Source organism: Caloenas nicobarica, chromosome 2, assembly GCF_036013445.1.
Source record: "Caloenas nicobarica isolate bCalNic1 chromosome 2, bCalNic1.hap1, whole genome shotgun sequence".
NCBI lineage: Eukaryota > Metazoa > Chordata > Aves > Columbiformes > Columbidae > Caloenas > Caloenas nicobarica.
The window spans coordinates 47,185,474-47,198,691 of NC_088246.1; the positions used below are offsets into that span (position 1 = coordinate 47,185,474).

At 43.3% G+C, this 13,218-nt stretch overlaps 1 protein-coding gene across 1 annotated transcript in view; it reads left to right on the top strand.

Moving 5' to 3' along the window:
- The window catches only part of BFSP2 (beaded filament structural protein 2), a 28,925-nt gene that overhangs the window by 2,769 nt on the left and 12,938 nt on the right, over positions 1-13,218 (top strand). The window contains exons 2-4 of the mRNA XM_065627915.1: positions 7,022-7,104; positions 9,086-9,242; positions 11,695-11,856. Coding sequence (XP_065483987.1) covers positions 7,022-7,104; positions 9,086-9,242; positions 11,695-11,856 — 402 coding nt within the window. The remainder of the gene's footprint in view (positions 1-7,021; positions 7,105-9,085; positions 9,243-11,694; positions 11,857-13,218) is intronic.

A 13,218-nucleotide genomic window follows, 5' to 3' on the forward strand; every position in this document is an offset into this window, starting at 1 on the left:
GAGGGATCCCTGGCAGCCATAAACCCCCTCAATGTGCTTCCCATGAAGCAGCTGTGAAAGTCTTGGGGTGGAAAGCCACTTGAGCTGCCACCTGTTTTAGCGTCAGTGCCTACAACAGGAACAGATTTTGAACAAGAAGAAGCAAATAAAAATACAAAACAGGGGGGGAGCCCCTTCCTCCTGCCCTGCTAGTGAGAAGACAAGGATATGGCCACGCAGGACTCTTCTGGTCCCAAAATCAGAAATGTGATGGGCCCATCTCTGCAGTGTGGTAGGAGAGACCCCAGTGAATCAGATGGTCCCATTTCCATCCTGGCCTTCATGGGATGTGTTCTGGCATCCCACGTTTTGGGCAGTTTTCCTCCCAGTAGTAACAACTGTGTGGCGGCATTACTCCCAAACACAGAGCCAGAGGAAAAATGTGGCAACGAGTGACTCCGAGGGTCCCTCAGGGGAAAAACCACTTGTGTTTTATTGCAATGGTCAGACCCATTACTGCAGCAGGGTATCACTGACAGGAGCGGCATGATGGAAAGCCACTATCCAGCTCACAGCACTAATTATCCACCTGGGCAGCTGGTTTTTATCAGAGCAGGTGGACACACTAATTGAGACAGGCACAAAGTGGGAGGATTTTTGCAGGAAACAAAAGGAATGAGAAATCCTTGTGGAGAGGACTTCATGTGACAAAAATACAAATTAATCTCATTTTATCCTGGGCATACTTCTTTTCTCCAGGCTTCATCCCAGTCTTCTTGTGGAAAAATAATCAGACGTGTCTCTTCTGCAGAAGAAGAGGTAGTTTGTAATGGTAATTCCTTCCCACAGAGCAGGGCAGCACCTGGGAAAAGCGGACACTTGAAATAATCTCAGTGAGTTTATGAAGAGGGAGTAGCTCAGCCTCCGTGACCATTCAATTATGGCTGTGTGGGAGACACAGAAATCTATTTTGTCTATGAGATGGCATGTAGCACAGTTCAGATCACAGGAGTAAACACAAAAGCAGAAGAAGGAATCAACATCCTGGACCATTTTTATCACTGCTGTGACTCCTGTGCATGGTTGGGAGCATTTGAAACATCAACAGAGTTTTTCTATTCAGATACTGAATTGCACCTGGCCTTACTGTCAGCATTTACTCAGTATTTATATTAAGTCTAGAGAATATACAGGACTGACAGCCCGAGGAATCATCACATTTGGACTTGCACACAGTAATTTATTCACTGTGGGGCAAAGAGAGCTGCTGAATATTATCTGTTACACACTCTACCCACCAGGATGATCAGAGAGCTGAAGCACCTCTCCTATGAGGACAGGCTGAGAGAGTTGGGGTTGTTCAGCCTGGAGAAGACAAGGCTCCAGGGAGACCTTATTGCTGCCTTTCAGTACTTAAAAGGGGCCTGTAAGAAAGATGGGGACAGACTTCTTAGCAGGGCTTGTTGTGATAGGACAAGGGGTAGTGGTTTTAAAGTAAAGGAGGGGAGGTTCAGGCTAGGCATGAGGAAAAAATTTTTTACAATGAGGGTGGTGAAACACTGGCCCAGGTTGCCCAGAGAGGTGGTAGATGCCCCATCCCTGGAGACATTCAAGGCCAGGCTGGACGGGTCTCTGAGCAACCTGGTCTAGTTGAAGATGTCCTTGCTCATTGCCAGGGTCTGGATTAGATGATCTCTGAAGGTCCCTTCCAACCCAAACTATTCTATGATTCTATGATTCTCTTCTAAACCAACACAGTGCATGATTAGTGTCTGTAAGTCAGTGAAATAGCATTCTGCCACCGATGTAAGGGCACAACAAACTCCCACAAAATGGCACAGAGCTTGGTCAACTGCCATACAGAGAATGGCAATAAATTGGTTTTATTTATGTCCTCTCAGCCACCTCCGACAGCATAACCTTGGACTGCCTTCACAGATAGCTGTGAGGTGGATGGGGGTGAGATTTTTCGGCTTGTGCTTTTACAAGCAACATTACAGTTTTTACAGATCATTTCTTTAGGAGGCATCTCATGCTTTAAGAACCAGGCAGTCCTGTTTACTTATAAAATATACGATGTATGAATGAAGTTGTGTTTTCTTGGATGCAGCAGAAATCTGCAAAGGACCCATCAATCTTCCCAGTCTCTCTCCAGGTATTACCTTTCCCAAGGCAATGCAACAGATGCCAGTCTTTCTACCTTGAGGTTTTCCTTCTTCAGGCTCTGAAGGATTTCAACACAGAATGCATGACCAAAAGCATTCAAGTTTACTGCTTTGTATCTGCACAGCAGGCACTGGCTTGTGTGATTTTAGCCTGATTTAGCTGTGAATTACAATGTGTTGGAGGCGATGGGCTGATATCAACCATTTCTTTCTGTGTGTGGAAGAAGAGACTAGACCAGCATCTTCTGATCTTTCTCCACTGCTGCATCATTTGCTTTAACTGAAGTGAACACAAAAGCCAGATAATTTTCTATTACATAAATAATTAAACCATGAGATTCATCATTGGCCACACCTGAGGCCACAAATTCAGCAGCATTCAAAAAGGCATTAGGCATTTGTAAGAACAGCGAAAGTATACAAAGATATTGATAAAGCATAGCTAAGAATTTGAAAGGCATAGTAAATCTTGTAGTTCTGAGCTTAGTGAGATCTTTTCTTAAAAATCAACCAGGGATAAGTTGTCCCCATAAGTGTCTGCACCACATCACACTTTATCAAGGCTGGAAACTGCGAACGCCCTTGAAGCAGCTGGTTTTCCTTGTTGCCAGTCATAACCCAGTAAACGGGCCAGTACGCTGATACAGATTTTGTTAAGATTTCTTTTTTTTGCTAAAAAGTGAGGTTGTGTTTTCATGTCCATAAAATCACAATGAAATCTAACAAAATTGTTGCTGCTTTCTATTTAAGATGTTTTATACAACAAATATTCAGCATTAATTCAAGAGCTGCAAAAAAACCCCCCATGTTCAGAAGGTGTATGTACATCACAGATGCAAGTGTTGAAAGCAAATATGTGACTTAAAGGAGCTATTATTAGTAATAATATTTGCATTTTGACAACACTTCCCATCTTGGCTGTTTAAATGCCACATGAGCATCAGTGAATTAAGCATCCCAGAAGCCCTGTGAGGCAGGACAGCATTGCTGTCTGCTTTACAAGCGGAGGAGGCAATGTCCAAGTGCTTGCAGCATTGTGAGCCCTCTCATTTCCAATGAGCACAAAGAAGCATGTTTCCTGAACTGCTGCATCATGCTTTTTAGTACATGTGTCAGCAAAGTGGCTACGAATCAGTCTCACTAATGCTGAGTGTTTGCATCCAGCTGTCGATTATTAGGAGAATTAAACCAAACAAAAGAGCCACTAGATGGAAGTCTTACATCTCTTCTTCTCAAGCCTAGAAAAGGGCTTTCACAGCTCATGCAAATCAGGGAGAATTTTTTAGGAAACCCAGTTTCTACACAGAAACTACTGTGTCATTGTTTATGCTTCAGGTTTGCTGTCGGATTTAAAGCGTACACAGCTCATTTCCAGGAGGGCTGAAAGGCTAATGCCTGCTGGTTCCCGTTAAAACTCCCATCCCTGAAGCCTTCCAAATGTTTGACATTTTTATACCATTTTGACTTACATGGCACAGTTTAGGTTTGTGTGCAGTTCTGGAAAGCCCTGGACTTTCTCACTGAACATTTGGCATTAGCTGCTGGTCTGTGAAGAGGGGAGTCAAGTATTAACCAAGTCCTCAGGAGTATGATACCAGGGGTCTGCTAGAGACATTCACTCGTGGGGCAGGTAAGAAACCACCCCAAATGCTTCAATAAAGCCACAAGATTACTACTGAAAAGCACTTTTAAAACCAGTTTTCCTCTGCAAAGAGGAAGAAATCCAGGCAGTGGAAAATCACCAGCTACTCCCTGCTTCTTCTTGCAATGCAGCCCAAAAAACATTTCACACAGAATTCAGCCTCTGAAGTTAGCCATTAACATACCTCTGAGTGGCACCGTGCAGCTCACAGGATTTAATGTTACTTGCGCTCCTGGTATGGTCCCAGTTCTCTCAAAGACATTCATTTTCATCAGACTTTAGGTCAGATATTGTAACCACAGGGGCTCAATGCTGGAGGCGAATGGGCTTGTTTTGACAGGGGAGGGCAAACATGGGGCAGTGTTTCTGCTCTCTGATTTGAGTCGGGGAAAAAAAAGGCTCTTTGACGATCCATATGTTTATGATTTGGCAGGAAGAGAAAATAATTTCTGTAGAAAAAAGAAAATTGAAAAAGAAAAAAACATTCAGAGTTTGGATCAAAGACCTGCCTCTACCTCCATGCTGCTGCCGTGTGAAAACTAAATGTCTTTTCTCCATCTTTCAGGAGAATCTCAGGTTTCCTGGTGCAAGGGGACCTGAGAATAGCAGAGCAGCACATCCCCAAAGTCCCATGTCTGCCCAGCAGCTCTGAAATGCCACAGAAGGGATGACTTGGGGGCTGAGGAGTTAGGCCAGTGCTGGTAAAGTGGGGTTGGAAAGAAGCAGGGAGAAGGAAACAAGGGGTTGAACAATGAAGAGGAGCCTGTTCTGTGTGCAAGAGAGCGCATAAATGTCTTTCTGTACCTGTGTGCTGCATGGCAGGGCTGGCTGGTGTGCCATCAGATACCATCTCTTTGCTCACATCTGTGGCTTTCGTAACATCTCTGACTCCTGCATGTTCCTGTGCTCTCTAATTTTCTCATGCCAAAACTGGGGCTTCTTATGCCCAGTGGCAGTATATTCATGGGAACTTTCTCCTCTGTCTAGATGCTATTGTCATGAAACATGTTGGAACTGCATGTCTCTGAGATGGCCACTCCCTCTATCATAGCTTCTGGAATTGGCCAAGAAATCCCACACTTATTAATGAAAAATTGGCTGCCCATACAATGGCATCGGTTCTGTTTCCTTTGGAAGCCAAGCCCTGAGCTGGAGCTGGCAGGAATGGGGCTCCAGCTCCAGGCTTCCAGCCACAGCCACTTCCCTTTTTTGTTCGTAACAGTAGGTGAGAAGTAAGCAAACCACTTTTTTTAACTGTCCTGCCTCCTCAGAGTTAAAAGATGCAGAGTGCTTTTAACTTCATGATCTACTGTGGACTTCTTGATGTGGGGAATAGGGTACTCCTCCAGATCTCTCCTTATCAGATGCCTTCACATATTTCGTATTTGTTTGTCCAAGCATCTGTAAAACATCTGGAGCAGTAAGCCACATTTCATGAGGATGAATGTTAATTACCATGTAGCTTCAGCCTTGCATGTCCACCTCCACGTTGCATGACCTGTTTTACCTCAGGGGAGCAGAGTGCTTTGGAGGATTTGCAATCTCATTTAGTTGCAGACTTAATTATCTAAAGAAAGACTTCTGCTTCAAGAACTCTCCTAGCCTGCTTAAAAAGTGGCTGTTATTCATGGGGTGGTTTAGTTTCAACTGCAAATCTCCATAGGCATCTTCTGAAAAAGACCCAAGAGTTGTTGAATTTAGCTCCTCCAGAGTGACAGCATGGACCACAGGATGGCTGAAGCCCCCAGACACTTATTTGCAGAATGATTGCTCTAATCCTGATACTGAATCCAGCATGTCTTCGGTCACCTCCATAGCCCAGCGCACGTATGATTCTAGGACAAGAAATGGTCTTTTTTCACTTTTTTATCATTTTATATAACCTTCTAGAATAACAACAAGCTGCTATGTCACAAGCCTTCCAGGTTTGCTGACCCCTCAAATGCCTCCTAGGCATTAAAGGTACCCACCCAGAGCCATAGCAATGACACTGCAGTCTGATTTGCACAATCTTTCAAAAGCATTTCACATTTGGTGTAATAATATTCGAAGACTGTGGGCTTCTCAGGTCTCATAACTATTGCAAGAGCTTACAGGATCCCATCAGGGAAGAAAAATGATGGTCTGGGAGCTGAGTGTCATGGTTTGTTTGCAAGGCAACAATAAACTGCGACAGATGCTTTCTGTTAACCCCCCACCGTCCCAGAGCCCCCCGCTTCCCACCAAGGAGAGGCGATAGGGGGAAAAGAAAGACAGACGTGCAAGTTGGAAAAAAAAGTTAAAAATGTTCTACTAATGCTAGTAATAAAATAGAGAAAATAATACAAAATATACAAAACCAATCTTGAATTCCCTGGCAAAGCTCAGAACCGCTCCAGTAACTGCAGGGCAGGCACCTGAAAGTCCTGGGTTGGAGTCTGCAGCAAACCAGAACTGAACTCAAGGATGCAGGGTCTGTCACTAGGCCTCAGATTTGCAGGGACAGCAGGCAGGGTCATTCCCAGATGTTGGCCATAGTGGAAGAGAAGGGAGACCCTCGTGATCACCCATTTTTATATGATGTATGACGTGGATGGGATGGAATACTTAGTTGCTCAGTTTTAGTCACCTATTCAGTTCACTCCTCCTTGCCTCTCTCACTTACGGGACATGCATCCTTATCAGCAATCTTGCGTTCCATTGCTATGTCTACCAAAACATGCATCCAACTTCAGAAAAGTGCAGTTACTAAGAACTTAGCTGAAAGGAAAATTCGCTAAAGAGAAACTGGTCTTATTTTTAACAAAACCAGGACACTGAGCAACAAGTATTCCTTGGCTTACTGAAGAGGACAACCCTGGAAAGGATTATTGATATGGAAGTAGAATAGGAACTGCACGAGTGCTACTTAAATTGTATCTAGAAGATATAAGCGGGATTGAAATGATGAACGTACCTTGCACACAGTAATGAATGTTGCTCATTGCAATGAGCAGAATAAAAGTGTTTCCACAAGATTAATGCTAAGGAACGATGAGTAGTTTGATGACAAATTACAGACTATTTGCCGAGAATTTGTGAATTTATATGTACAAAATTAATTGATTAAATTATCTGGAATAAGTGACTTGAACAGCACTAGACTAAAGGATTACTTTCAGAATCGAAGATATACCTCTGCTTAAGATACATGTACAAGGCACATAGCTAATGTGCTGAAGCTCTTCATTGCTTGAGTTCTGTTGTCTCCTTCTAGGTGGGTGAAGCAGTCCTTGAAAACGCTCGTCTTATGCTGCACACTGAGAACATTCAAGCCTGTGCTGAAGATTTTAAAGACAGGTAGTCTTGTGGTGGCACCTCGCTGGCCACTTTATTTGCAACTTTGCCTTGGCAAAATCTTACTCTATAAGGGATTAATGCTTAGTGAGTAGAATGGGCCCCTTCTTTTAAGTTGAATATTCAACACCCTGACTTGGGAGGGGTTTTGTAACATCAAAATAATTATGATGTTAACATTATTTTGTAAGATTTTGAAGATTTATAGTAACAAAAATGTGCACTAGCAAAATGACTTAAGCTATTTTTTGGTATACAGACATTGATCTCTTACTGAGAGGTCAGTTTTCATTCAAATTTGGGTTGATATTTTACAAAGGCAAACTTCCATGTGATTTTCAGTTTTAATTTCCAGTACAACACAAGTGGTTTTGGAAGTAACAATCATTCTGCTGCAGCAGCTGAAAAGTAAAAACTGCACCACTACAAATGTCAGTGTGGAAACGTTAGATAAGAAAAAATAAATGCGCTGCACTGATTTTCCTTGTCTTTACTGACAGAAATGAATTGTAAAAGAAGATCTTAAATACTGGCAAACTACTTTTTAATGTATTTCTGTTTGCAAAGCCTAATATTCATGCACATGAGTACATGAAGCTCTTTAAATTTTACTCAGGAGATTTGATCCTTCTAGCATTTACTCATAATGGACTCATTCATTTACAAATAGCTTTTCACAAGATCTGACACACAAACTGTACTTAAAACTAATTGATTGTTATTTCCTTTGATTTTTATCATCCGTTAAACGTCACTCTGTGGTATTATTTTATTTAATCATATCAATAAGTGTGTTAATCACATTCTTAGGCTTGGTCTTTATTTCAGAATGGTACAACTCTGAGATACTCGTTTCATGGCTTTACATCCAGCAAACTACACTCATATTTTAAGTTGTTTTTAAAAATGTTTTTCAAAAATGTCAGCTGACTTGAACAAGCAGTCTACATAACAAAATCAATGTCAAATCAATCCACTGCACAGTGAAAGCTCCTAATGCTCATTGGGATCAGCTGCCACTTTCCCAAGCTGTTGAACTCCCAGCAAGGCAGGTGGTTCTCAAGGGGCAAAGTGCAGGACTTGTTTATGAAGCTGGCTCCCATCTAACCTGCCAGCCCCCCCTGTCTAACCTCCCTGGCCACCATGTCCCAGGGTTGGATGGGTTTCACACAAAAACCTTCCACCCCAGGAGATTCACCACACAACCCAGACACATTTTCAAAGGAACGTCTAAAATGCAAAGGTTCCAATAAGAGCAACACAGCAAGCAGTGCTGTAGACTAGCAACTGCCTGCCGCATTTTTCTCTACCATTGTGGCCACAGTCTAGAAATGAGCCATTTGCTTTAACAGCAATTCTAGTTGACAAACCAACCACTCAAATTTCCTATTTATTTTGAGGCCACTAGGATTTGGTCTTAGGGATGGGCTGGGACCCTGGAACATAGAACAGACTGTTATCAACTTATCTGCTAGTAAAAGTAACGTATGATGCACACGTTTTCTTTAACCATAGCTCTGAAAAGCTTTTATGTAGATCACCGAGCAGGTATTCTGATTTTACAGCTAAGCAAACAGAGAAAAAGCCACTCATAGTCATACTGTATATAAATACCAGATCTGGCAAGAGACCACGTGCCTCTCCGTGCTTATTCAGGAATCGTATCAGGCTGACAACCACCGTAGCGCAGACTGCTAACTTGGCTTGTTTTATTACACTCTGAGTTAATGACAGGGTACTTCAGGTAGTTAAATTCAAGCATAGCGAGATAAGGTGAGAGCAAAGTATATCTTCTGTGCCTCTCTCTGGGACACATGAGCTAATTAGCACAAATGGTGTCATTTCAAAAAAAAAAAAGAGGCAGGTCTTTCTTGCTGAGCTGTGCTGTATTAAGGTTTGGGTTTGTTTTTTGTTGTTGTTTGGGGTTTTTTTGGGGGGGTGGTTGGTTGGTTGGGTTTGTTTGTTTGTTCGTTTTTCTCTGCAGGTATGAAAATGAACAGCCATTCAGAAAGGCAGTGGAAGATGAAATTAATTCCCTATATAAAGTGATTGATGATGCTAACCTAACTAAAATGGATCTGGAGAGTCAGATAGAAAGCATGAAAGAAGAACTAACTTTGCTGTCAAAGACTCATGAAGAAGTAAGTCCAGACTTGAGACACTGCAAAGCCAATGCATACCTGTTTCATCCAGTTGGTATCACACATCTAGTGCAAAGCAAGCACTAAAAAGCTCTACCTGCCCTCTCTGGGTGGTGAGATTCTCCTGAAAACTGCTCTTATTTCGCTCTTCTCTGTTAACTTAAAGCCCTGACCTCTGAGGCATGATCAAATTACTTACATTTAAGTTTTAACTCTTTCTCATCTGATAAGAATGACATGTAAGAGATGTCATCATTTCTTGCTAGACACCACGTGAAGGTCATGGGGTTGCCAGTCATGTATGTGGATGTCTCAACAGGGAGGTCTGATTCTGAGCCACAGATTTAAAGAGAAAATGCTTGTGCAGGGAACAAGCTTTGGTCCTGCTGCGCTGATGCGGAGCATCAACCGGGCTCTTCTGATAATATCCTGCTTGGCTTAGCAAGCTGCTCAGTTCCCAAAACTGAATCTCTCCTGAGCAACACACCACTGAGGCAAGTCACGGGGACAGGCAGCTAGAAGGGAAGCCCATTATTATCCGGTTTTGCAATATTTTCCCACTTACTCATTACATTCACCAGCACTATTTGTGTGAAGCTGGTTTATTCCCTTCAGCAGCGGTTTCAGGATTGGACCCAAATCTGCATCGTTACTGATGGGGGCTCAAATATGGAGCTATTACTAATCCCACATAAAGGACAGCAAGCAATTGTGCTCAAAAGTAGAAGAGAGCTTGAGTTCAGATGGCTCACAGAAGCAAGGCACTGTCCTACCTTGCATTTCATACAGGTTATTTCTCCAGCCTCAAGATTTCAGCAACATTTTTAGGCATAAAGAGACTTGGCTTGCCAAGATGAGGTTGCTTCATCCTCTCTCTACTTTCATGAGTCTAATCCCAAGGCTGACTTTTTGCAGAAAATAACCAGTGGCTTCATCACCACTGCAAGCCATGAGAAAGACAGAAGTTATTCAAGATAAGAGGGAAAACAGAAAATGGATAGAAATACACAAGATCCCCTTCAGATCGGTGTGTATTGCAATGATTGCTGTGAAACCAGAAAAGCCAGCACTGGTTGCCCCTATATACACCACAACGAGAACACCTTTCCAACAGCTCCTCTTGCTCCACGTTTAGCTAGTGAGGAGCCCTTGCAGGATGGAAGGGTGCTCCTGTCTTTACCTGCTGGGAGTATCTGAGCATTTGCAGAACCACCCCAGCACAAACCTGATTTTCCCATGGCAGCGGCACCAGAGGAAGCTGCTCAAGAGAAGTCACAGAATAAGGGCTGGAAGCAACTATTGCAATTACTCCAGCCGAGCTCTGGCACAATAAAGTCCCAAGGACTTTGCCGAACTAATTCAAACCTTTCTTTCCTCCAGTGTCAAGTCCTTTTGAAGCTTTTCTGAACTTGGAGTGGGTACATTTTGAGCTTTTCATTCTTATAGGTTAATAATTCACATAAATCAAATCCTTTTTTTTCCAGTATTGTCACTGTTGGGGCCATTGCTTATAAATACGGCTCCTAGATGCTTTTATACTACTTTTTTGTTTATGCCAATAGCATATATAAACAGATTGATGTAAAAGGATTCTGGTGCCAGACAGTTCAGACACATGTGCAAAACTCATTCATTCTTGTGTTCCTGAACACCATGTACAACTGATGCACTACTTTTAAGCGTGCAAGTCTTGATACACTAATTCTCTACTGCATACATGTTTTTGGAGCACTATATATGTAAAGAAGGATCAGAATGCTGTCATGGAGAAGGAGAGTGCTCTTCATCTAACATGGACGTGCACAAAAGCACACATGTGGCTCACACAAGCTGTGAGGCTGTGGAGCTCCTGCTGTTTTGCCCAACTTGTTGTATCTCCCAGGAGATGCATGCCTAGGTTATTGCATGGTGCAGCAGAGAAGGAAGAGGGTTTGATTTGCTGTAAGCTGTTAGTTCCTTGACCCAAAGCCCACATTGCAGCTTTACTGGCAATGCAGCTGTGATGGGCTCAGGTCCCAGATGTGCAGCATGCGTGTGTCAGGCTCTGACTGCTGGAGGAACATGCCACTGTGAGATGGCTGCTTCAGGCAGTGCCTTGGTACTTCAGTCTCCTCCCACCAATGGGGAAACCACTTCTACTAACCTGGAGCTGCAGCAAGATTCCCCATGGAGAAGCAAGGCAAATGCACAGCTGAAAAAGAAACCTTCCAGTGCACTAAATCATTAAGGCAGAGACACCTTTTGGGACCAAATCTAATTATTCTCTCTGTTTGTGGCACCTGTGCAATCTATTCTAGGTGTACCCGCTTTAGCAGGTGGGTTGGATTAGATGATCTTCAGAGGTCCCTTCCAACCCTAACCATTCTGTGATTCTGTAATTCCTTGAGCCCCTCTGAAGCTACCATTCAGTCGTCCAGCTCACCTTCTTTTATGTCTGTTATTTTTGTTCAAGGATGTGAAGGTGTTATACAAGCAGCTTGCTGGATCTCAGTTGGAAGAGCTTGATGTTCCCCTGGGAAGTGGCCTGGATGACATACTGGAAAAAATCAGAATCCACTGGGAGAGAGACATTGAAAAGAATCGTGCTGAGACAGGTGCCCTGCTCCGTACCAAGGTAAGTGCTCTGTAACTCACATTATGTTGGACATTACAGGATTTCAAGAAAACACAAAGTCATCAAATCACAGAATGGTATGGGTTGGATGGGACCTTAAAGACCATCTAGTTCCAGCCTCCCTGCCAAGAACCAGGACACCTTCCACTAGACCAGGTTGCTCAAAGCCCCATCCAGCCTGGCCTTGAACACTTCCAGGGATGGGGCATCCACAGCTTCTCTGGGCAACCTGTTTCAGTGCCTCACTACCCTCATGGTGAAGAACTTCTTCCTTATATCTAATCTAAATCTACCTTCTCTCAGTTTAAAGCCTTTACCCCTTGTCATATCATTACACTCCCTGACAAAGAGCCCCTCCCCATCTTTCCTGTTGGTCCCTTTTAGGTACTGTAAGGCTGCTATAAGGTCTCTCCAGTGCCTTCTCTTCTCCAGGTTGAACAACCCCAACTCTCTCAGCCTGTCCTCATAGGAGAAGTGTTCCAGCTCTCTGATCATCTTGGTGGCCTCCTCTGGCCCCTCTCCAACAGGTCCATGTCTTTCCTGCACTGAGGGCTCCAGAGCTGGATGCAGGACTCCAGGTGGGGTCTCACCAGAGCGGAGCAGAGGGGCAGAATCACCCTCTTTGGCCTGCTGACCAAGCTCCTTTTGATGCAGCCCAAGATACTACTGTCTAATACTATGCAGTAATTTTGAGGGTTGGTGTTTGCTTTTTTCTCAAAACAAAAAAGATGGTAAAAATCTAAAGGATTTTTGGCCCAAGTCCATGGGAAAATACACTCATAAATATTGGTGGCTTTTGTGGGATGCACAGCATTAAGCAGCGATGGAAATGGCCCTGCTGATACCACGAATATCTGCGGGAGCCTTCTACGGACTCTGAAATGTTGGCTAAGAAAAACAAAACCAGTTGATTCCTTCTATGTAGGATAAGTCACAGTCATTACCCTTCTTACTAGGGCTGTTCCTCCACCAAACAATTTCATGGGTCTATAAATCAGAAGGGCAAAACATATTGCTCTACACTAAGTATACAGCTACAGACTTTTTGTGGGTTTCTCCTTGAAATTTTTTCCTTTGGCAGCAGTGGAAAAACTGGATATTAACTTAGAAATTAAAAATGATGATTATAGCCATTCCCTTTAAAAGTCTTCTCCTCTCCCGACTCTGAGTCTGAATAGCCTTTAAATGCAGCTTTTTCTCTGTCACAAGGGATCGCTCATTCGTTTTCCAGCATGGCTGGTTGAAGGAAGTATTTTTGCAGAGCTGAAGCATAAAGTTCAGTGGCCAATCCTATTTGTTAGCAGCCGTCTCATTCTGAGTTGGCTATTGCAGGAGAGCATGGCACAGCAAATCACAACTACA